Here is a 24,636-nt window from a genome sequence, read left to right as displayed (position 1 = left end):
TGTGTGATGCTCCTCAACAGTAGTATCAGGTCTTTCTCTCCCTCTCTCCCAACCGCTGCCCCCTCTAAACACATCGACAAAGAAGAAGTTGTGTGTGAGATCGAGGACTCATCCTTCTGATCTGCAGTAGAAGTTATATGGTGGTTGTGAGATACCAGTGTCTGCCCTACTCATACCACACAGAGCCTTGCATTCCTGTGCACTCACCTCTGACCGACACAGAGCAGGCCTTACTAAGGCTCTGTTTAGTGTGTGTGTGTGTGTGTGTGTGTGTGTGTGTGTGTGTGTGTGTGTGTGTGTGTGTGTGTGTGTGTGTGTGTGTCTGTGTGTGTGTCTGTGTGTAGTGTTTGTGTGGTCCTCTTAAGAGATAGGAGAGACACCATCATTGTGTGCAGGTGTGAGTGTTTGTGGGGACAGAGTTCAAGAGAATGAACAGGAGGACACAGAAAGAGAGAAGATCAGTGTGTGTTTTTGTTCATTTGAATCAGTAATGCCCAGAGCACGCAGGACCCCCCACCGGCGAACGATGAACTGAAAACTCGAAAGTCATGAGTCTACAAGCCTCTCGTTCAAACATCGTTCACCATAAGGGGCTTATTGGAGCCATTGTTTGTGACTGAGACTTTTAGACATGTGCTTAAAACAATGTACATTTGTTGATTGCTAGGCATACAAATAAGATTATTTGTTGATACATTTGAAATGAGGTCTGATAGCAGCCGCAACCGGACTACAATGTAAACAACTCTTGGTGAAATGCCTTGCTTGACTGCAGTGAGGGTGATAAACACAATGACGTTAGAACTGCAACAGCCCAAACATATTCTTCTTCTCTATTCTCAGGATCTATTTTCCTGCCCGCATATTGTCATGCCTGCTCCCGCTCTCCCTCCCTGGCGCTCGAGGGCGCCAGGCTGCCCAGCACTACACACTCCTACCAACATAATTACACACGCCTGTTCCCGCTCTCCCTCCCTGGTGCTCGAGGGCGCCAGGCTGCCCAGCACTACACACTCCTACCAACATAATTACACACACCTGCTTCCCTTGTCACACGCATCAGCGATTCATTGGACTCACCTGGACTCAATCATCTGTGTTATTACCTCCCCTATATCTGTCTGTTCCCCAGCTCTCTTCCCCGCTTCAGCATTAATTGTCGTATGTCGTTGTGTTACCCTGTTCTGACGCTAGTCCTGTCCTGATCCATGTCTGTGCTATATTAAATGTTCTCTCTCCGTACCTGCTTCTCTACTCCTGTGTCGGTTCTTACACATATGACAGACAGTTGTCGGTCAGAGCACATCTCTGGAGCCGCCATAAAGAATGATAGAGGTCTCTAGTGGCCAAAATGTCGTTTAGCATGTTCAGCGCCATTGAAGGCTTCCACCATGCTTCTGCCATTTTAAAGTAGTCAAAGTAGTATACTTGGTGGGCATTCCTTTGGGTTGTAGCCTCACTGGCACTGCCCATGTTGTTACAGACGCTATCTCAATGGGAGCCGCTGAGCCGGAGTAGTGTGTATTAATCCTGCTGTAGTAGGACTCATTGCAGCCAGCAGGTCAAACGAAGACAAAAATGTATGAGTCACTCAGATAAACTAATCATGACTCTCAAGTCAGTAAAAAGAGTTGTTCAAAAAGAATGAATCGTTCACAAAACTGCACATCACTAGTGTGTGTGTTTGCCATGCTCCTCACCCAGTCGCCTGGCCATAGCCCTGAGGGCCTGACTGTGACAGTGTAGGTCACACTCTGTCAGTACTGCAGCCATCAGAGCCAGAATGGCCCCCAGCGTGTCCCCTCCCTGGACTACACGGCCCCTGGGGACCCCTGGCTCCTGGAGGGAATTCATACAGCGCTGCAACTGGACCAGACGCTCCGACACATCCCTGGACTGCAGAGACAACACTTTAGCATTACAGTCATAACATATGCATGTTATACACACCAGGATTGATAGACACATACAGCAGCATTCACATCACACACATACACAATAGTCACACTGCTCTCTCTCCCTCTCTCTCACACAAACACACACAAGCACGCACCATCATTGACAGTCATATCACACACACACAAACCGACACTAAGGCATGCAAAGTAGATGACTGCCACAGACTCAATCACTCAGTTACACTTCCCTCACTCCTAGCCATGTCAGTGGAACACCTGTCATTGCATGAGCTCAGCAGAGCCATATGATGAGGACATTTATAAACCCAGGCCTAATTTGACTCCCTCTTTGATTGTTATCCCTGGAAAGCGTCTGTCATGTGGTGCCCCTAATCCCGACAGCAGGGACCTGTTGCCCCCTCTCCATATACCATAACACTATTGCCAAAGGCACCAGTCACTATCTATACCACTATGCTACAGAGTTGGGCTCGATTCTATTTCAATTGGCTGAGTGATGTTATGTCCATAGTCACTTTTTCAACAGCTTAAACTTTACCCCCTGTCAAACCAGAGGCACATGGCGTGTCAGACTGAGAGACTCTAACCCGGCAGTATCTAATCACCCCTACACAACAAACATTGTCCAGGCCTTCCTCTGTGCCACTCAGCTCAGAATGATCATTGTTTGGCGTGTACAATACCCGAGTCAGTTATATCAATACCTCACTCATTCTACTGGGAAAAGCACAGGAAATGACTTCAGATTGACCTGGTGCGTGATGTCACTCACCTCGGGCTGAACCTGTCGAGCTTCATGTCTGTGTTCCACCCTCAGAGGTGGGTCAGAGGCATCCAGGGGTGCGACCGCCACCCTGCAGCCTGCCATCCCGGGGTGTCCCTCACACCCCCCTGACCCTGTCCTCGCAGGTGGAGCGGCCACCAGACTGTCCTTGCAGTGGGGACAGGCTGGAGGTGCATCCGGGGGGGACAACATGGCCCCTACACACAGGGACAGCAGGGGGAGCATGCCGAGAGAGCCTAATGGAAACATGGGAAGACTCCTAAAAGAATGTGAAAAGCTGCAGAATTCGGGGCAGAATCCAGTCTCTCAGACACTACACCTCTGTGTTTTTCCGTTTACTGTCCCCCCTGACACCGGTTTTCACCTTAAAGCTGTTCTGCCTTGCCAGCCTCTTGGACTTGGGTGCCGACAAGTCTTTAGTGACGCTCTTCTTTTGAGTATTTATAGGTGTTCTTGATGGGTTTCTGCTCCGCTTGATGCTTTGTTTGAAGCCTTCGATGGTGTTCCTCCACACTTTTCCCATAACCTTCTATTTCTGTGTTACCTTCAACTTCTTCTTCTCTGTCTGTCTTTCTATCTGCATGCCTCTTTCATCCTCTCCACTTCTCTCTTTCCTATTTATCTCTCCCTCTGTTTCTCTTGCACTCTCCCCCTCTCTCTCTCTCTCTCTCTCACTCTCTCTCTCCCTGTCTCTGTTAGTGAGGTTCCTTTGACTCAGATTCCTAGATAACTGCGGCTCTCTTTGCTGTCTGACATGCACTAATGCACCCACCCCCTGATTCACACACACGCACGCATGGACACACGCCTTCACACAATCTATCCATCTCTTTGACCCATACCCTCTCTCTCTCTTTTTTTCTTCTCTCTCTCTCTCACACACACACACACACACACACACACACACACACACACACACACACACACACACACACACACACACACACACATACACATACACATACACATAGTTCATGGACACATGCACCAGTGCAAGGAAAGAGAGAGAGAGAAGAAGAGAGTGAGAAAAGGAGAGAGGGAGGGGAGGGGGAGGAACATGTGACTTGAGCATGAGAGGAGAGTAAAGAAAGGGAAAGTGATTGAACTCTAGAACAAGCTCAATCACTTTCCCTTTCTTTACTCTCCTCTCATGCTCAAGTCACATGTTCCTCCCCCTCCTTCTCTTCTTTTCTCACTCTCTTCTTCTCTCTCTCTCTTTCTCTCACTCTATTCCTCTTTTGCTTTCCCTCTGACTGTCAGTGCCCACCTCTAACTCTCTCCTGTCAGTGTGTGTCTGTGTGACAAAATGTGTATATTTGTGATGCTTTTTCCTCCAAGAAGACAAATATTTTCAAACACTACCCTCTCTTGTATACCCCCACGTTTCTCACCCAATCCCTTTGGTTTATTGGCATATGTGTTTATCAACTGCGTTCCTACCCGGTCATAAAGACTAGACAGACACTCAAAAGGGGAGAACAGTCAGGAATTCCTCCATAAACACTAGGGTCATCCATACTCATTAGGATGTGCCAAACGGACACACTCTAACAGAATGCCCACAGCCAAGGGGCAAAGACACTTCTAGTGGACTGGCCACCATTCCCCTTTGGCCTTTGCCCTTTCACTGTCAGACAATTGGCACACTTCAGCCACATCCACATTCCAGTACGTGTTGTCAGTCAGTAATGGCGAACAGTCCATTAGTCCTGTACCAGCGTCCCTTCTTTGAATGCACAGACAATAATGGAGGACTGAATGGCTTCAGGCAGCCCTGGATCTCAGGAAATATCAGGGTGATATCGAACACAACAGCACTTTGATGATGAAGTATAGAGCAGCTATATATTTTACACATGAGATTCATTATACAAATAATTTAGTTACAGACAGAGACAACAGAGAATAGATAGCTCCTCAACATCTGTGGTGATGAAGATAACTGATGTTCATCTCAAAATAGTAATGATGACTAATCCAGTTGTCTCAATAGGCCTACAAGAAAATCCGTAAGGGAGATTGTTTTTGGCCTGCTCAATAACGCCATCTCATCATGACCAGTTCGCAAGTAATTAGAGCCTCTGTCAGAAATGAACGAAGACTGCCCTCTAGTGGTTTACTTCCCATAATATCTGTCGTCATCAAATAAATGGAATAATCACCAGATATTAGGATATGGCCTATTTATTTATTTATTTTTTATTTCACCTTTATTTATTAACCAGGTAGGAAAGTTGAGAACAAGTTCTCATTTACAATTGCGACCTGGCCAAGATAAAGCAAAGCAGTTCGACACATACAACGACACAGAGTTACACATGGAGTAAAACAAACATACAGTCAATAATACAGTATAAACAAGTCTATATACGATGTGAGCAAATGAGGTGAGATAAGGGAGGTAAAAGGCAAAAAAAGGCCATGGTGGCAAAGTAAATACAATATAGCAAGTAAAACACTGGAATGGTAGATTTGCAATGGAAGAATGTGCAAAGTAGAAATAAAAATAATGGGGTGCAAAGGAGCAAAATAAAAAAAAAATGTAAAAAAAAATAGAGAGATCTATAGAGATAGACTACAGTTGGCAAATGTGTGGTATGTTTAGAGCCAGTCTGCTTTTGCGTAACATCAAACACGTGATCAATGTTTTTTGGAGAATAGACAGTCATGCCAGGTATGCTGTTTTTTCTAAAATAAAATGTTTTTTTCCCTAAACGTATTTCTGGCTGTTATCTGCTTATCTCCTACTGCTCATGGTGCTATTTAGACTGGAATGTTATATCAGATGAAATGTGGTATTGTAATTTGGAGAACTTCCAAAAATGGATTAATTTGCATCTGGACAGTCGTGGAGTAAACATGTCATCATTGCGTCTGTCTTTGTCTATATTTGGTACAGTCAAAGCCAAGATATTTGCAACCTTGCTAAAGATGCACCCCTGATGCAGTTATTAAAGTGGGCGTGGTGTATCCTGTTTGTGCGTGAAACGTTTTAGAGCAATGACGCAATAGTTGTTTTGGAGGAAGTGAAAGAGGAGAGGAAAAAATCAGTCTTGGAAAGAACCTCTGAGAAAGAAGGCAGAGCAAAAGGTACAAGCCAACCAAATCGGAACTGAAACTATAGCTAGATATTTTTATTTAAATTACTGTGGAGAGAGTCTGAAAATACTCATCGGGAAGCTGGATATCAGAGCGATAAGCAACGGCCACCAAGTCTGAACATTAACATTTTATCTGGCTAGCTTGCTAGCTATTTTGCCTGAGACATTTATTCAAATCCAGTAAGAATAGGCTGTCCTGAGACAGCAAGTCGGAAAACAGCGTTCTGGTGTGTTGGAAGTTGAAGGTAAGTTATATGATGTAACATTAGCTAGCTATGACAGCAACGTATGAGGGTCGTTATTTCTTACTAAGCGTTTGTTTACCGACGCGACAGGGGGAATGTGATAAATGTGTGACGGTCAGTGGGGCGGCTTCTCTTGCAGACTCATTTAGCAATAGGTCGGGGACGGTCGCGGTGTACAAGTCGAACCATGGCGTCGTGTCCGGCAACAACCGAGTCGCAAATGTATGATCTGTACCTTACGGATAACTATATCGGACGTTGTTTTAAGAGAAAGAGGGGATGGGTCAAAGAGACGGATAGATTGTGTGCGGGCGTGTGTCCGTCATTGCATGTATGTGAATCAGGTGGTGGGTGTATTAGTGCATGTCAGACAGCAAAAAGAGCCACCCTTATTTTAGGATTCTAGTAAAAGGAAACTGATTTACGGTGTGTGTGTGTCGCATTGTTTGTTAGATATGTTGCACTTGGTATGTCGTATGCAAATGAGGCGATTTTAAAACAAATTCCTTTTCGGCAGCTGCCTGAGTTTGGGAAAATCTTTAGCCCATGTGTTCCGACTTCTAGAATATAGTGTCATGGGTTGCAGATTAGAAGGCGATGACTGGGGTTGTTACAAGAAACCTGTTGGTTATTTTCAGTTGGAGTGTTGGATCTACAATAGTTCCATTACAGTCTAGGCATATATGACTGCTTCTACACAGGCAGCCAATTCTGATCGTTTTTCACTAATTGGTCCTTTGACCAATCAGATCATCTCTGAAAAATATTTGATGTGAAAAGATCTGATGTGATTGGTCAAAAGACCAATTAGTGGGAAAAGATCAGAATTGGCAGCCTGAGTGAACACAGCCATACCACAGATAAAACAAGCAGCCAGCTGTTTCACCATATGTTTAAATCTGGAGCATCCAGTTAGAATTTCCACTCCTTACCATCATGGTGAGGAGAGGAAACCCAGTGGCCGGCAGTGGGAGGGTATAGAGCGAGATGGAACTGGGCCCACATTCTGGGGTAGGGACATCCCAAGATGCATCTGCTAGCAGATACTCATAGACTTCCAGTCATTGCGCTAATGCTTTTTAGCATTGGCTCGCGAAACTACCTCTAACTTCCTTCATACTGGACACCAAGACATACAAATGGTATCCAGGAGTTCATCTGACTCTGGGGAAGTACATAAAAAGGCAATCATCCTGAAGTATCCCTTTAACCTTACCACAGAGTTGAACATTCTTAGCACAGCATTTGCTTTATATTTGGGCAGAGCATCCATTGTTTGTCCTGACACCCAACACACTACCATGACTCTTCACATAACAGTATAAGGCCAGTGTGCATTTTTGTCACTTTGAGCTGTCAAGCTTCTATCTACTCAGTACTCACAGTAGAAGCGGTAACAGTTAGTTCACTCTTCTCTCTGACTGGTGTCGTTGCTTTGGACGATGGTGTCCAGTCTTGCTGTAGCATGCTAAGGAAAGATGGGCTAATAGCCATGTAAATAGAGCTCTCTTCTGGACCAATAATGAAGAACTGCATTTTTTCCCCCCGAGCATTTCTCTTCATTTCAACTCCTTTTCGGTGGATTAAATGCAGATACAAATACATCCGTAAAAGGCTAATATCAGCCGATAATATCAGTCAACTGATAAGTCGGTCAGGCTCTATTAAGCTGACTGTTGGCCTGGCTGCTACGCTGTTGTTTCCCATGATAAATACACTGAATTTGAATGGGTCACTCATGTCGTTGTTTCAGTATAGCATTGGGTAGCTTTTTTATGATGATAGGACTAGGCTGGGCTGACATGGTTCGCTCCAATGACACTGCACCAGGTGTGCTTTCTCTATGGCTCCATTGAGAGAATATGCCCTCAGAAGTTGGGAGTATGGCAGTAGTATTGAAGTGTAATTGCAATCACTTATTAAAACTGCAGTCTGGCAATGGACACCCTGTAAGTGATTGGGAAAGAGTAGAGTTTTATGGTTGGGTCATTCTCTAGCCTCTGTAACAGGAAACATGATCTAGTCCTCAGACTCACTTCCTGTGTGTGTTAAGAGAGCGAATTAATGATGTCTTACTCGTGACTTGGCCAGTAGCTTAGGGAACGCATGACTGGAATGAATGGAGCTCAAGTCTGATTGGCTCATTGGAATAGCCCTGACTCTACACACAGATTGCTAAATCACACACATTATAGCATTGTCTTACACTCATTGTGCAGAGCTATGGATTTCAACCCCAACGATCAGTTTGAAACTATTGGAATATAAGATATCTAGATAAAATCAAGTCAATATACTTGCAATAACGACTTTTGGTTTTAGGTAGGGCAGTGGTGTCAAACAAATTTTGCCCTGGGGCACCACATTCGTTCTTCATTATGGTACGTATCCCAGGAGTATCATACTGAAAATGTGCTTTTTCACTAACCTTTAGGGATTTAAAAGGAAACTCCCTCTAGGCCTACACCAATTAAAGGCTTTTAAATTGGTAGGGAGTAGTGAATGAGTACACGCGAAGGGGAGATTATTGGGACACAACCCTGATTTGTTTGTGTGTGTGGTCTTTCCTCAGACACGACATAATGACATCCAGGAAGAAAGTGCTCCTGAAAGTCATCATCCTGGGGGATTCTGGGTAAGCCACTGAGTATTGGTGTTCTCTTTCTGTTTGACCACAGTGTTTAGTCTTCTAGTTTGATCAGAGAATGCAGTTTGGGTGTGCCAGATTCATTAGAACTACAGCTTACTACAGTCTTCCTGTCCAACCAGACTGTTGTTGGTTGGTTGTCCCACACATCTTCAGTGCCTTCAGAAAGTATTCACACTAGGGTTCGCCGGTTTCCAGATTTTCATATCGTCATGCCGTCCTTTCATCCCGGATATAAGGTATTACTAGTTTAGTACACAAGGGGTCACCCAAAAAAAACATTGGGTGTTTTTGTTACCAGAATGCTAACAAATTTAGCACAAGTAATATTGCATTTCCATGGAGGCTGTTAGCTAAATATGTTAGCTAAAAATAAACAAATTGCAAAGACAGGCAATCCAGCTCAGTTATGCATATTTAGGTAGGAGCTACTGAATGTACTTTTTGGTGAGTTTGGACCTTTACAAGTGAATGTGAATGAGAGAAATTGTACAAATGAACAAAGTTTTGACACATGCCTGTCTGAGGAAGAACAGTACTGACTCTGGAGCAGCATGTGTACAACGCTGTGTCTGTGTGCAGTCTGGAGCCACAAGGGGCCTGCTTACTCTGCTCTGAGGAGAATACGGGCCTAGAATGTAGAGGAGAAAAAATGAAAGGAAATCAAGATGGTGGCAGCTGTACAAATAACTCATCCAAATGGCTTTAACTTGTCAAACACGGCAGACAGTGACACAACACGGTGCCCAGTCACCTTATTAATTCAGTCACTTACTTGGATAACTAGCAAGTTAAAATTAGGGGTCGCTTTAAATGCAGAATTGTGCGTTTTCACACAGGATTTAAAAAAAAGAGTATAATATCTTGCTGCGTTCTATAAACTTAGATGTAAAATGCTTCTTAATGTTTCTTCTCGGCATCAGACCAATTTTGCGCTCTGACTGATGTTTAGCTACTTTTCTCAGGTACAGTATAGTTGCACGTGCCTGATCACTCTGTTGAAGCAAAAAAACACTGACTTTCAATATAAAATTAGACTCCTGTCAATACACAGCTGGACACACCTGCTCCTCCCGCTTTCTCCTGTTGTGCGATTTCCAACTGTTCTGGGAAACTATGGTAAGCTTCATAATGTGACCGGGGAAATGAAGAACCGTAATCTGCTTTATCTCCTAACGGATTGCACAAGTTGACTGCAGATATTTACTTCAATAGCTACAAATATGAAAATGTATTGAAAAACGTCAAAGCAATAGTTACAATGGTATTGGAAAAAACCATCCCGTGGCTATTTCCAAATGCCCCGGTATACAGCCCAAGCCTAATTCACACCCCATAACTTTTTACACATTTTGTTGCGTTACAAAGTGAGTTTAAAATGGATTGAATTGTTATTTGTTTTGTCAACGATCTACACAATCTTCCTCTAAGTATTCAACCCCCTGAGTTTTAGAATCACCTTTGGCAGCGATAACAGCTGTGAGTCTTTCTGGGTAAGTCCCTAAGAGCTGTCCACACCTGGATTGTGCAGCATTTGCCCATTTTATTCTTATCAAGATTGTTGTTGATCATTGCTAGACAAGCATTTTCAGGTCTTGCCATGGATTTTCAAGCATATTTAAATCATAACTGAAACTCGACCAATTAGGAACAATCACTGTCTTCTTGGTAAGCAACTCCAGTGTAGATGTGGCCGTTTTTAGGCTATTGTCCTGCTGAAAGGTGAATTTGTCTCCCAGTGTCTGTTGGAAAGCAGACAACCAGGTTCTTATCAAGGATTTTGCCTGTGCTTAGCTCCATCCTGTTTTATTTTTCTGTCCTGAACTCCCCAGTCCTTAATGATTACAAGCATACCCATACCATGATGCAGCCACCAATATGCTTGAAAATATAAACAGTGGTACTTGGTAATGTGTTGTATTAGATTTGCCCCAAATGTAACACTTTGTATTCAGGACATATGGTTAATTGCTTTGCCACATTTTCTTTTACAGTATTACTTTAGTGCCTTGTTGCAAACAGGATACCTGTTTTGGAATATCTGTACAGGCAACCTTCTTTTCACTCTGCCAATTAGGTTAGTATTGTGGAGTAACTACAACATGGTTCATCCATCCTCAGTTTTCTCCTATCACAGTCATTAAACTCTGTAACTGTTTTAAAAGTCACTATTGGCCTCATGGTGAAATCCCTGAGCGGTTTCCTTCCTCTCCGGCAACTGCGTTAGGAAGGACGCCTGTATCTTTGTCGTGACTGGGTGTATTTAAATATATATATATATATTTCACCTTTATTTAACCAGGTAGGCAAGTTGAGAACAAGTTCTCATTTACAATTGCGACCTGGCCAAAATAAAGCAAAGCAGTTCGACACATACAACAACAGTTACACATGGAGTAAAACAAACACAAAAATAAGTCTATATACAATGTGAGCAGGTGAGGTGAGATAAGGGAGGTAAAGGCAAAAAAAAAAGGCCATGGTGGCGAAGTAAATACAATATAGCAAGTAAAACACTGGAATGGTTGATTTGCAGTGGAAGAATGTGCAAAGTAGAGATATAAATAATGGGGTGCAAAGGAGCTAAATAAATAAATACAGTAGGGAAAGAGGAAGTTGTTTGGGATAATTTATAGATGGGCTATGTACAGGTGCAGTAATCTGTGAGCTGCTCTGACAGCTTGTGCTTAAAACTTGTGAGGGAGATAAGTGTTTCCAGTTTCAGATGTTTGTAGTTCGTTCCAGTCATTGGCAGTAGAGAACTGGAAGGAGAGGCGGCCAAAGGAAGAAATGGTTTTGGGGGTGACCAGAGAGATATACCTGTTGGCGCGCGTGCTACAGGTGGGAGCTGCTATGGTGACGAGCGAGTTGAGATAAGGGGGGACTTCACCTAGCAGGGTCTTGTAGATGACCTGGAGCCAGTGGGTTTGGCGATGAGTATGAAGCGAGGGCCAGCCAACGAGAGCGTACAGGTCGCAGTGGTGGGTAGTATATAGGGTTTTGATGACAAAAAGGATGGCACTGTGATAGACTGCATCAAATTTATTGAGTAGGGTATCGGAGGCTATTTTGTAAATAACATTGCCGAAGTCGAGGATTGGTAGGATGGTCAGTTTTACAAGGGTATGTTTGGCAGCATGAGTGAAGGATGCTTTGTTGCGAAATAGGAAGCCAATTCTAGATTTAACTTTGGATTGGAGATGTTTGATGTGAGTCTGGAAGGAGAGTTTATAGTCTAACCAGACACCTAGGTATTTGTAGTTGTCCACATATTCTAAGTCGGAGCCTTCCAGAGTAGTGATGTTGGACAGGCGGGCAGGTGCAGGCAGCGATTGGTTGAAGAGCATGCATTTAGTTTTACTTGTATTCAAGAGCAATTGGAGGCCACGGAAGGAGAGTTGTATGGCATTGAAGCTCGCCTGGAGGGTTGTTAACAGTGTCCAAAGAAGGGCCAGAAGTATACAGAATGGTGTCGTCTGCGTAGAGGTGGATCATCGACTCACCAGCAGCAAGAGCGACATCATTGATGTATACAGAGAAGAGAGTCGGTCCAAGAATTGAACCCTGTGGCACCCCCATAGACTGCCAGAGGCCCGGACAACAGACCCTCCGATTTGACACACTGAACTCTATCAGAGAAGTCGTTGGTGAATCAGGCGAGGCAATCATTTGCGAAACCAAGGCTGTCGAGTCTGCAGATGAGGATGTGGTGATTGACAGAGTCGAAAGCCTTGGCCAGGTCAATGAATACGGCTGCACAGTATTGTTTCTTATCGATGGCGGTTAAGATATTGTTTAGGACCTTGAGCGTGGTTGAGGTGCACCCATGACCAGCTCTGAAACCAGATTGCATAGCGGAGAAGGTACGGTGGGATTCGAAATGGTCGGTAATCTGTTTGTTGACTTGGCTTTTCGAAGACCTTTAGAAAGGCAGGGTAGGATAGATATAGGTCTGTAGCAGTTTGGGTCAAGAGTCCTCCCCCCCCCCCCCTTTGAAGAGGGGGATGACCGCAGCTGCTTTCCAATCTTTGGGAATCTCAGATGACACGAGAGGTTGAACAGGCTAGTAATAGGGATTGATACACCATCCAAATTGTAATTAATAACTCCACCATGCTCAAAGAGATATTCAGTGTCTGCTTATATTTTTAATCTACCAATAGGTGCCCTTCTTTGCAAGGCATTGGAAAACCTCCCTGGTCTTTGGTTGAATCTGTTTTTGAAATTCACTGCTTGGCTGAAGGACCTTACAATTATCTGCATGTCTGGCTGGGGTACAGAGATGAGGTCATCAAAATGCAACTTATTATGTGCCTTTTTAAAAAAATTATGTGCCACAATTTTACTCCTGAATGTATTTAGGCTTGCCATAACAAAGGGGTTGAATACTTATTGACTCAAGCTTTGCATTTTTTATTAGTTTGTAAACATTTCTAAAAACATAATTCCACTTTGACATGATGGGATATTGTCTGTAGGCCAGTGACTAAAAAAAAAAAAGTATAATTTTTCAATTTAGGCTGTAAAGCAACAAAATGTAGAAAAAGTTAAGGGGTGTGAATACTTTCTAAAGGCACTGTATGTATCCATTTGATTTCTGACTTTTTTTATTGAACTTTTCCTCCCCCTCTCTCTTTCACACTGTAATCTGATGCTGCTGTATTCTCATTATGTCACTGCATGCTCAGCACTGCAGAGGAGAACTCTGGACAGTGTGTGGGGCACCTCTGGTGGGGTTTTAATGGTGTCTGGTGTCTCTCTCTGTTCCTTATTGATTTTGTCTCGGCATCAGTCATGGTTTCTCTTTCACCATTAGGACTGAATAGATAGATTAATAGCTGTTGTTCAACATGACTGCATTATTCCATCTATCTTTAACACCTCTCTCCCCTGATTGCCCCCCCCCCCCCCCCCCTTCATCTCTATCTCCCTCTCAGAGTTGGGAAGACCTCCCTGATGAACCAGTATGTGAATAGGAAGTTCAGTAACCAGTACAAAGCAACAATAGGAGCTGACTTCCTGACCAAGGAGGTGATGGTGGACGATCGGCTCGTCACAATGCAGGTACAGAAACATGGCCACAGCACCACTATCATAGCGACAATATCTATTAATAACGTCACCATATAAACCGCACAGCCTGGCTGACACCATATTAACAGTATAACATAGGAGCACAACAGACATTTTCAGGCCAAGAAGACACATCAGAAGTGCCAGACAGGCACACAGATGAATTGACAATATTATAAGGACAGGAGAAGTCTTGGCCTGGATTTCCAGTATGGTGACCGTGAGGTAAGGTGATCTGTTTGGCATTCCCTTTCTTTACTAAAATACCCTTTTAAATACTGGGAAAATGCGTGGTGGAGGCCGAAACCAGGTTAACCATGAAGAAAATTGCATGAGAAAAGCTCCAGAGAATCAGGTGTGAACAAAAATACATAATTACGGGGCTTACTGAAATTGACTTCAGTTGCCGTTCAAATGTTAATTTTGTAAATTTCCCCGAAAGCTGTAATACCAACATGTTTCAAGCAGACCACCATAGTCCCTGTGCCCAAGAACATAAAGGCAACTTGCCTAAATGACTACAGACCCGTAGCACTCACGTCCGTAGCCATGAAGTGCTTTGAAAGGTTGGTAATGGCTCACATCAACACCATTATCCCAGAAACCCTAGACCCACTCCAATATGCATACCACCCAAACAGATCCACAGATGATGCCATCTCTATTGCGCTCCACACTGCCCTTTCCCACCTGGACAAAAGGAACATTTATGTGAATGCTATTCATTGACTACAGCTCAGCGGTCAACACCATAGTACCCTCAAAGCTCATCACTAAGCCAAGGATCCTGGGACTAGACACCTCCCTCTGCAACTGGATCCTGGACTTCCTGACGGGCCCCCAGGTGGTGAGGGTAAGTAAGCAACCCATCTGCCACGCTGATCCTCAACACTGGAGCTCCCCAGGGGTGCGTGCTCAGTCCCCTCCTGTACTCCCTGTTCACCCATGACTGCATGGCCAGGCATGATTCCAACACCATCATTAAGTTTGCAGACGACACTATAGTGGTAGGCCCGATAATGAGGAGACAGCCTATAGGGAGGAGGTCAGAGACCTGGCTGGGTGGTGCCAGAATAACAACCTATCCCTCAACGTAACAAAGACTAAGGAGATGATTGTGGACTTCAGGAAAAGGAGGACGAGCACGCCCCCATTCTCATCGACGGGGCTGTAGTGGAGCTGGTTGACTGCTTCAAGTTCCTTGGTGTCCACATCAACAAACTAGAATGGTCCATACACACCAAGATTGCTGTGAAGAGGGCACGACAAAGCCTATTCCCCCTCAGGTTGCATCACTGCCTGGTACGTTAATTGCTCGGCCTCTGACTGCAAGGCACTACAGAGGGTAGTGCGTACGGCCCAATACATCACTGGGGCAAAGCTGCCTGCCATCCAGGACCTCTACACCAGGTGGTGTCAGAGGAAGGCCCTAAAAATTGTCATAGACTGTTCTCTCTACTACCGCATGGCAAGCGGTACTGGAGTGCCAAGTCTAGGACAAAAAGGCTTCTCAACAGTTTTTACCCCCAAGCCATAAGACTCCTGAAATGGCTACCCGGACTATTTACATTGTGTGGCCCCCCAACCCTTCTTTTTACGCTGCTGCTCCTCTCTGTTTATCATATGCATAGTCACTTTAACCATATCTACATACTACCTCAATCAACCTGACTAACCGGTGTCTGTATGTAACCTCGCTACTTTTATATCCTGTCTTTTTACTGTTGTTTTATTTCTTTACTTACCTATTGTTCACCTAATACCTTTTTTTGCACTATTGGTTAAAGCCTACAAGTAAGCGTTTCACTGTAAGGTCTACTACACCTGTTGTATTTGGTGCACGTGACAAACATTTGATTTGAACCGGAATGGAAGAATTCCTGAAAGTTAATACCACAAATACTGGGCCAGGAGAACTTCACACAGGCTCCCACAATCAGACGAGCACATCGAACAAGCGGCCTGAGAGGGAACACAAGCAGCTAAACCAAGGGGTATCATCGCAAAGTTCCTTAACTATAGGGACAAAGAAATTAAGGCATGATAAATGACTTAAATGTAAATGTAATGGAGAAATGTATATTTGAATTGAATTTTTTTATTAAAGTGGGCACATGTTGTCATTTACGTGTCTTTTATAAAAGAGGGAGACAAACAAGCAGCTATGTGTGCAAAGCCCACAATTATGCACCTTTTCAATTATTATTTTGAGCTCTTTGTTGGACAATTATATCGAAATGTATTCATTATCTGAATCCTAAAGTGGAATGTACAAGAAATGTAGCTAGGTCAACTGAACATGTAGCCGGTAAATTCTGAAAATCAGGTGAATAAATGGACGCACTCGCTTTGGTTCGGGCACTGATGTTGATTTAATATTACAAGTCATGATATCACCCTGCTCTTAGTGATCTGCCTGTTCTGTCCCCCGGTGGGTCAAAACAAGTGCTCCCCACATGTGGTTGTGTTCAGTCCAACGGAACTGTCGACTACTCCAGTGGTTATGGGCCTGTATCTGTTTGTATTTATTTAGTTGGAGAATAATTTGGAAAGTTGGGGGGAAAATGGCTTAATATACTGTAATGGTGCCTAAATAGTCAAATTCATTTTATTTTCAATTATCACAGTGATGGCAAGTGCTTTATGTTTTCCTCTTGTTCTAGGCCCTGGGAGGAATAACCTATTCCTTTCACTTGGCTTTTAGAAGTGTCTCATGTATCTCAGAAGGCAGAACCAGCCAGGACTCTTTAATAATAATCACTATATTTACTTCAAAAACACTAATTATTCTAGTTGACTAGCATGGACACATAGTATTTACACTCAGTCTCCAGCTGTTGAGAATGGGTATGGAAGCTGAACACGCAGCAACCCAGACCTGTTGTCGGAGATTACACATACTGATTTATGTATTTGATTAAAAAATATATCTGCATGAGATGTTTCCCACTTAACACATTCTTCAATTAATATATCAATTTCTCCGTTATGTGGTCAGTTTATTAGATACACCCATCTAGTATCAGGTCGGACCACCTTTGCATCCAGAACAGCCTGAATTCTATGGGGTGTGGAAACGTTGCTCAGTTGGTATCAAGGGACTTAACATTCCCCACACCTTTACTCCACCACCAGCATGTACTGTTGACATCAGGCAGGATGGGGACATGGACTCATGGCATGACAAAACAGGAACCGGGATTCGTCAGTCCAGGCAACGTTTTCTCACTCCTCAATTGTCTATTGTTGGTGATCGCATGCCCACTGGAGCTGCTTCTACTTGTTTTTAGTTGAAAGGTGTGGTCATCTGCTGCAATAGCCCATCCGTGACAAGGACCGGCGAGTTGTGTGTTCCAAGATGCCTTTCGGCACACCTGTTGTTCTGCGCTGTTATTTGCCTGTTTGTGGCACGCCTGTTGGCTTGCACGATTCTTGACGTTCTCCTTCAACTTCTTGTCAACTAACTGTTTTAGCCCACAGGACTGCCGCTGACTGGATATTTCTTGTTTGTTGCACCATTCTTGGTAAACCCTAGACACTGTCGTGCGTGAAAAGACCAGGAGGCCGGACGTTTGAGATACTGGAACCGGCGCTCCTGGCACCGACGATCATACTATGCTCAAAGTTGCTTAGGTCACTCAGAACGCATTTAAGTCTGGCCAAGACTGTACATATACTGTACATATACTTTTTACATTTAAGTCATTTAGCAGACGCTCTTATCCAGAGCGACTTACAAATTGGTGCTTTCACCTTATGACATCCAGTGGAACAGTAGTGCATCTAAGTCTTTTAAGGGGGGGGGAGGGGGGTGAGAAGGATTACTTTATCCTATCCTAGGTATTCCTTAAAGAGGTGGGGTTTCAGGTGTCTCCGGAAGGTGGTGATTGACTCCGCTGTCCTGGCGTCGTGAGGGAGTTTGTTCCACCATTGGGGGGCCAGAGCAGCGAACAGTTTTGACTGGGCTGAGCGGGAACTGTACTTCCTCAGTGGTAGGGAGGCGAGCAGGCCAGAGGTGGATGAACGCAGTGCCCTTGTTTGGGTGTAGGGCCTGATCAGAGCCTGGAGGTACTGAGGTGCCGTTCCCCTCACAGCTCCGTAGGCAAGCACCATGGTCTTGTAGCGGATGCGAGCTTCAACTGGAAGCCAGTGGAGAGAGCGGAGGAGCGGGGTGACGTGAGAGAACTTGGGAAGGTTGAACACCAGACGGGCTGCGGCGTTCTGGATGAGTTGTAGGGGTTTAATGGCACAGGCAGGGAGCCCAGCCAACAGCGAGTTGCAGTAATCCAGACGGGAGATGACAAGTGCCTGGATTAGGACCTGCGCCGCTTCCTGTGTGAGGCAGGGTCGTACTCTGCGGATGTTGTAGAGCATGAACCTACAGGAACGGGCCACCGCCTTGATGTTATTTGAGAACGACAGGGTGTTGTCCAGGATCACGCCAAGGTTCTTAGCGCTCTGGGACGAGGACACAATGGAGTTGTCAACCGTGATGCATGGAGACATAGTCACTGACCATTTAACTTGCATTAAAGGGAATGACTACAATGGATGCACCAATAAGGTTGCTCTCTCCCTGTGCAACTGGACAGATTCATGCAGGAAGCATCAAAGGGGAGGAAGTGAAAAAGGAACATGAGGGATTTGTTTTATTTTTCATGTCTTGAATACTAAGAAGCCTGAGGATTGATGTCCTATTTTCATTGTAGCTGTTTTCTAGTGTTTCAACACAATGTATGGAGTCTATGTAAAGACCCATCTCAATATCATCTGTCGTGGATAATACTTAAGATATGAATGCATTAACATGTGTGTCATGGAATATCAATGGAATTGTGCAACCAGCCAAAATAATGAAGGAATTATGAAAGAACGCCAACATTTTTTTTTTTTTGCAAGAAACTCACCTATCAGCAATCGAAAGTGAAAGGTCTGGGTGACCTTGGGATGGATTGACATTCTCCTCCACCTATTCCTCAAGATCCAGAGGAGTATCAAGTCTAATTGATAAAGTTCCATTTAAGTCTACAGAAATGGCTACATGCCCAAATGGGTGTTTTTATAACCGGGAACAGGAAAACTGGCACAAGAAAAAGTAACTTTACTGAATTGCTATTGCCCAAATGAAGACGACCCGAAGTTCATTAACGACAATATTGTAATAGTTTTTAAGGACGTCTGACATACGGTCTGTGATTTACATACTGAGGAAAGGCAAACAACTTGTCATGCCAATGGGTGATCGGTGTGATTTGATCAAAAGTTGATTTATAAAGTACTCTTTTGGTAGCACTGATAACTTCATGAAGTGGCAACCAAACATGGCTGATTACATGACACAGTGAGTGGGATTAGTTTAAGATCTTAGTTCAGAAAATATGTTGCCCAACAATACTTAATCCTCTTGCCTTCTGTTTCCCTCCCTCTAACTTTCGTCGCTCCCTCCACCTGTCCTCATGGTCAGATCTGGGACACGGCAGGGCAAGAGAGGTTCCAGTCTCTGGGTGTGGCATTCTACCGTGGGGCAGACTGCTGTGTGCTGGTGTTTGACGTAACTGCCCCCAACACCTTCAAGACTCTAGACAGCTGGAGGGACGAGTTCCTGATCCAGGCCAGTCCCAGAGACCCCGAGAACTTTCCCTTTGTGGTGCTAGGCAACAAGATCGACCTGGAGAACAGACAGGTGGGTGACAGATTGTTATAGGTGTTAAAACATCTCATGTAAGTTACAGGACCTAATGCTACTGTTGCTAATGTCATCTCCACTGGTGTTTTTAATACATATGATTTAATCATTTCTGAGTTGCAGGGTATTCTCTAATGTATGTGTTTCAAAGTATTAATGATGCCACTTTTTCAATCATTGAATTGGAATTTCAGTTTTCTTCCTGAATTGACTGCCCTCAATTGGAATTGAGCCCAACCCTGGTCTCCTCATTGATCTCATCTGATGTTTGTGAATGTCTTTCCACCCACACCCAGGTGACGACCAAGCGGGCTCAGGCATGGTGTCAGAGTAAGAACAACATCCCCTACTTTGAGACCAGTGCCAAGGAGGCCATCAACGTAGAGCAGGCCTTCCAGACCATTGCACGCAACGCCCTCAAACAAGTGGGTGTCCAGGAGAGGGAATGGGTGTTTTGGGTTTTTGGTTTTGTTTACCTTTTTGGGGGGGGTTGGGAACTTAAGTAGAAGAGCAAAACTTAGATTCTGGTTTCTCCATCTTCTCATCCTCATTCACTTTTTTTTTTTTTTTTTTTTTTTCTTTATCAGGAAACTGAGGTGGAGCTGTATAATGAATTCCCGGAGCCCATCAAGCTAGACAGGAATGACAGAGCAAAGACTTCAGCAGAGGCCTGCACCTGCTGAGGGGGAACATGGACTATCTTCTGTCTGGCTTTCTGGAAAACCCTTCTCTCCTCACCTGCTCCCCTTTAGGGAAAAGACTGCATCTCTGGTCTCTGCACCCATGTCACATCCCCCTCCCACCATAATCACACTAAGTTCCCAGTTACACACACACAATGAGTATATTGCTCCTCACATGCACCCCTAACACACATTCCAATGCCCAAAGATCACGAGAGAAGAATTTGTAGATCCCTGCCTGCCTGTTCCTGAATCCATATCATGAGTGAACCCACAACCTGGCCCACCCACCCTGTCTAACTGTGTCCCCTCTTGGCCTCTCAAATTGGGGGGACCAGATGGAGCCATGTCCTAAGAATGCAGTGGGGAACTCTAGAAGTGATGGCTGATGCTTTTTTACATGATTATGATATCTTTGTGTCATTGTCCTGAGACTTCTTATCCTGTATTTTCTGTTTATCAGGAATTTGTTTTGACTTGAAGTTCTATATTGCCTACCTAGCTCTTGTCAAATAATCAGCTGAATTAGAAGTTATTTTGTTCTTATTGGCTGTCTAAGTTTAAGCCATCAGAAGCTTATACTTTTTTTGCACTTTGTTCTACTGTTTTTTGGGGTGGTGGATTTAAACGTTGAACTCTGATTTGGGCAGTGTCTGCTAGACCAACAACAAGCCACAAACAACAATACTACTCCCACCATACTTATCTACTACCCCTAGGAAGCCTGTTGATGCTATAAAAATACAAACAGAAGGCTAACTACGCCCTTTGTAGGAACTGGAGTGCATTGGTTGGTTTAGTAGCCTCATGTTGCAGGGGAAATATTTATAAGTAGGCAATGACGACAGAAGCTGAGCACACAAACACAATGAAAGACAAGAACTTTCTCCATAAGATAATAATACTATTTGCTACTTAATACTACTAGAACTACCGCTACTATGTCCTTTGTCAGCCATCTTGTTTCAAAACCAGAATTACAGCTCTGTCCCTATTTACATCTGTCCACTTATGTCTGTATTCCCTGTCTGTTTTTCTGCCTGCTGGTAGCTCAGTATGGCAAGAGTGCTTAATATTACTTTAATAGATTGTGTGCAACTATTGTGTGTAGATATAATAGGGACAGATGATGAAACCTAATTGGATGAGCTTTCTATCAATTAAACAGTCCAAGGATTTGCCCTCTTAACAAAATAATCAGTGTTATGCCAATGAATTTGTTGAAAGTAAGTCTTGGGATTTCAAAAGTAATAATAAAAATGTTGAATATAAACATAGTTTATGGTTGATTTATTTCCATGTGTTTTAAAACTGTTGGTGAGTGGTTGCATGCGAAGGTTGATGGGATAGAATGACATGGCGTTATATAGGGAGCATGTTTTATTTGACTGCTTAGCAATCTCCACTTTTACTCAAATGGGAAGTAAAATAGGTGAGACAGAGCTTGTTTTATAGTTACTTTAAAATCCCCAGTCATCCCTACCGTATCTAATAGGCTTATCGTTATTTAATGAATACTTTCTCCCTAATGCTACTCTTCTACATGTTGTATGATTGGAACCACATTTTAAAATTATTTTTCCTAATTATGTGCATTAACTGGATTTGTTAGGAATGCTGATACATTATAATCAGGGTCAATTAACCTCTACAGGATCGGTGTCCCCCCCCCCGAGGGACAGTTGAGCTAACGTAGGCTAATGGGATTAGCATGAGGTTGTAACAAGAAAATTTCCCAGGACATAAACATATCTGATATGGGCAGAAAGCTTACATTCTTGTTAATCTAACTCTGCTGTCCAATTCACAGTAGCCATTACAGTGGAAGAATTCCATGTGATTGTTTCAGGGTGGACAATAATGAACAAATGTATTAATAAACCAATTAGGCACATTTGGGCAGTCTTAATACAACATTTTATACAGAAATGAAATGGTTCATTGAATCAGTCGAAATATTTGCACATACACTGCCATCTAGTGGCCAAAATCTAAATTGCCCCTAACCTGAAATAGTACATTATGGCCTTTCTCTTGCATTTCAATGATGATGAAAAAAAACCCGCATGTGTTATTCTCCTACATTGATTTCACATTTATGCTAACTTCAAAGTGTTTCCTTTCAAATGGTATCAAGAATATACATATCCTTGCTCCAGATCCTGAGCTACAGGCAGTTAGATTTGGGTATGTCATTTTAGACGAAAATTGGAAAATAAAAAGGGACCGATCCTTTTAATAGTATTGGTGCCGCGCATGATAGGGAATAAATCTCGATTTGTCAATAGGCTGCCACGCGAGGGCGTTTGTGTTAGTTTACATGAATTAAACGTTTTGTGTTGCAGTGGTATTTCATTTAATCGGCATATCATTGATCCATTTCGAATGGCCATACTCTACACTGTTGATTTGAAAGTAGTATTTTGTCAAATAATTTACCGTTTTCAAGTATTTTTCTCCTGAAGTGGGTGCCCCCCTCCTATTTGGAGCTGCGTGTGTGGAGTGCCCTCTGCTCATTCACTGTTTTCTTTGAGATTTCGACATGGACTGATGTGAGCGCAATACAGAACATAATGCATCGCTTAGGCTTCAGAAAAGTTGGTGGTTATAAAATAATGACCTGTCCAATTACGATAAAATCACCTCCAAACAAAAATCTAAAAGCACATATTCCAACATACCATTTCCGCACTCTGTGTTGTTGTTCCCAATCACGTCCGTTTGGTAGTTATATAGCCAAGCCAATCCACCACACACCCACATTCACAGCAAACCCGACGGTGATAACAGTGCATTGCAGAACTTCACCTTGGTTTCAAAGTAAACGTCATGGTGAAAAGCGAGGTGGAGGTGACTATAAACGCGGAGGAGGCTCCAGTGGCAAATGGGCCTAAACCAGCCAAGAAAAAGAAAAATAAGAAAAAAAAGAATAAGCCTGGCAAATACAGTGTTCTTGTGCTAGACGCTGTCAAAACGTTGAATAAGCGAAGCGGTTCGTCTTTGGTAAAAATTTATAATGAAGCCAAGAAGGCAAGCTGGTTTGATGAGCAGAATGGGCGAACCTACCTGCGGTATTCTATCCGAGCGCTGGTACTCAACAACACGCTGATCCAAGTAAAGGGCATGGGGGCGAACGGTTCCTTCAGGCTCAATGAAGATCAGTTCGCGAAAGAAGTACCGAAAAAGACTCAGTCCAAGCCAGCCAAGACCACCACGAAAACTGCCAAAGCATCGACTACCAAGAAGGCAACCGTCAAGCCAAAGGCGAAGAGCAGCCCGAAGAAGGCACCAGATGCAAAGAAGCCCGCGGCTAAAATGAAGAAGCTGGGTGTCAAAAAGGTGATCGCTGCACAGAAGAACAAGAAGCCGAAGAAGGCCAGCAAGCCACCAGCCAAATCACCGAGGAAGAAGTAGCCTAGTCGCTATCAAATACAGAACTTTATTTGAGATTTTTATTTTTACACATCTTTTGTTGTAGTTTTTTTTCTTCCATGGTTGGTTTCACTGGCATACAATGCATAATCAACGGATTATTATAGGCTAAAAGTTGTTTTCTATGTTCATTCTCTGCAAGGCAATGATTGGCTCAGTGGCGTATTGTCAGAGGGACCATGAGTGTAGTGTTGCTTTGAATAACAGGCAACGCCCCCAGTTTTATGTTGTCACATGTCAGTTAGAGAGATGCCCTGCTACAAAATGTTACATTGTAACAAATATGTTTTTACTTTTACCCAAAGGTTTCCCTTTACGGATATGACCAGGAAATCCTAATCGTGGCTCTTCATTCTTTTCGAGGTGGCTGACAACATTGCGAAAGTGTATTTGTAATTCTGAGAAACTGATGGTTTAATTAAAAGACTAGGTCTATTTGATGAGCATTGTATTGTCTCTTCGGTACACGTGGCATTGAAGTGATTGTTAATCTCTGTAAATAAATACCTTAAAACGGTCTTTTTTGCATTTTGTGACAAACATAAACATTTCTATTTAAGGTGTTCGATTTGAATGTGAGGATAATTTCCTACACTGTCTGTTTACTATACATAGACCAATGTCAGAATGCTATTGAGTATCTTATATTTAATTATGCATGTTGGACTCATTTGTTTTTCAATGAGACAAGAAATCTCTGAGTTTCTCCCCATATTGTTCAGCTTCATATTTTCTGGTTGGTCTCATAGCTGCGGAAGAAGGGATGCTAAAAGCGCCCCTGAAAAATCGGGATTAATTAAAATAATTACATCAAAAATACAAATGTAATGCACTGGGCCCTTGTCCTGTATTAGCAGACAGATCTAATTATGTGGCGCAGCAAAAAACTTCAGTCATTTGGGGCACATGGTATTAACAAACTGTTAATCTTGTATTTTGTTTCATTGAAAGTGTATATCCTGCCTAGTGGCTCAGTTTTTAACTACACAGCTAACCATCCTAAAATCTGGTTAGGTGTAACGTTGACATTAGCCAATAGGCCTGCTATGCTACGCTATATTTGGTT

General features: G+C 43.4%; 3 protein-coding genes across 4 annotated transcripts in view; 2 read left to right on the top strand and 1 right to left on the bottom strand.

Annotated features, from left to right (window-relative positions):
• The window catches only part of LOC115142322 (fibroleukin-like), a 6,091-nt gene extending 2,865 nt beyond the window's left edge, over nucleotides 1–3,226 (bottom strand). The window contains exons 1-3 of the mRNA XM_029681728.2: nucleotides 3,043–3,226; nucleotides 2,692–2,900; nucleotides 1,701–1,896 (exon numbers count right to left, since the gene is read on the bottom strand). Of these exons, the coding sequence (XP_029537588.2) occupies nucleotides 1,701–1,896; nucleotides 2,692–2,900; nucleotides 3,043–3,226 (589 nt within the window). The remainder of the gene's footprint in view (nucleotides 1–1,700; nucleotides 1,897–2,691; nucleotides 2,901–3,042) is intronic.
• Nucleotides 3,227–5,719: 2,493 nt separating this feature from the next.
• LOC115143153 (ras-related protein rab7-like) lies at nucleotides 5,720–21,411 on the top strand. Of its 2 annotated transcripts, none has more exons than XM_029683269.2 (6): nucleotides 5,720–6,049; nucleotides 8,622–8,684; nucleotides 13,634–13,760; nucleotides 19,234–19,452; nucleotides 19,752–19,880; nucleotides 20,043–21,411. In XM_029683269.2, the coding sequence occupies exons 2-6, from the start codon at nucleotides 8,632–8,634 to the stop codon at nucleotides 20,136–20,138; spliced, it is 624 nt and encodes a 207-aa protein (XP_029539129.1). In that variant the 5' UTR covers nucleotides 5,720–6,049; nucleotides 8,622–8,631; the 3' UTR covers nucleotides 20,139–21,411. The 2 variants fall into 2 exon arrangements, with proteins under 2 accessions (XP_029539129.1, XP_029539130.1); XM_029683270.2 differs by having other exon boundaries at nucleotides 5,769–5,793.
• A 1,489-nt stretch (nucleotides 21,412–22,900) lies between these two features.
• On the top strand, nucleotides 22,901–24,087 carry LOC115143152 (histone H1.10). Its single transcript, XM_029683268.2, has one exon. It carries the CDS (start codon nucleotides 22,968–22,970, stop codon nucleotides 23,550–23,552), a length of 585 nt encoding a protein of 194 aa, XP_029539128.2. The 5' UTR covers nucleotides 22,901–22,967; the 3' UTR covers nucleotides 23,553–24,087.
• Nucleotides 24,088–24,636: the final 549 nt, after the last annotated feature.

The sequence above is a fragment of the Oncorhynchus nerka genome, linkage group LG15 (assembly GCF_034236695.1).
Source record: "Oncorhynchus nerka isolate Pitt River linkage group LG15, Oner_Uvic_2.0, whole genome shotgun sequence".
Classification (NCBI taxonomy): Eukaryota; Metazoa; Chordata; class Actinopteri; order Salmoniformes; family Salmonidae; genus Oncorhynchus; species Oncorhynchus nerka.
The sequence above is the reverse complement of the archived record's forward strand: the minus strand, read 5'-3'. Positions and strand labels throughout refer to the sequence as shown.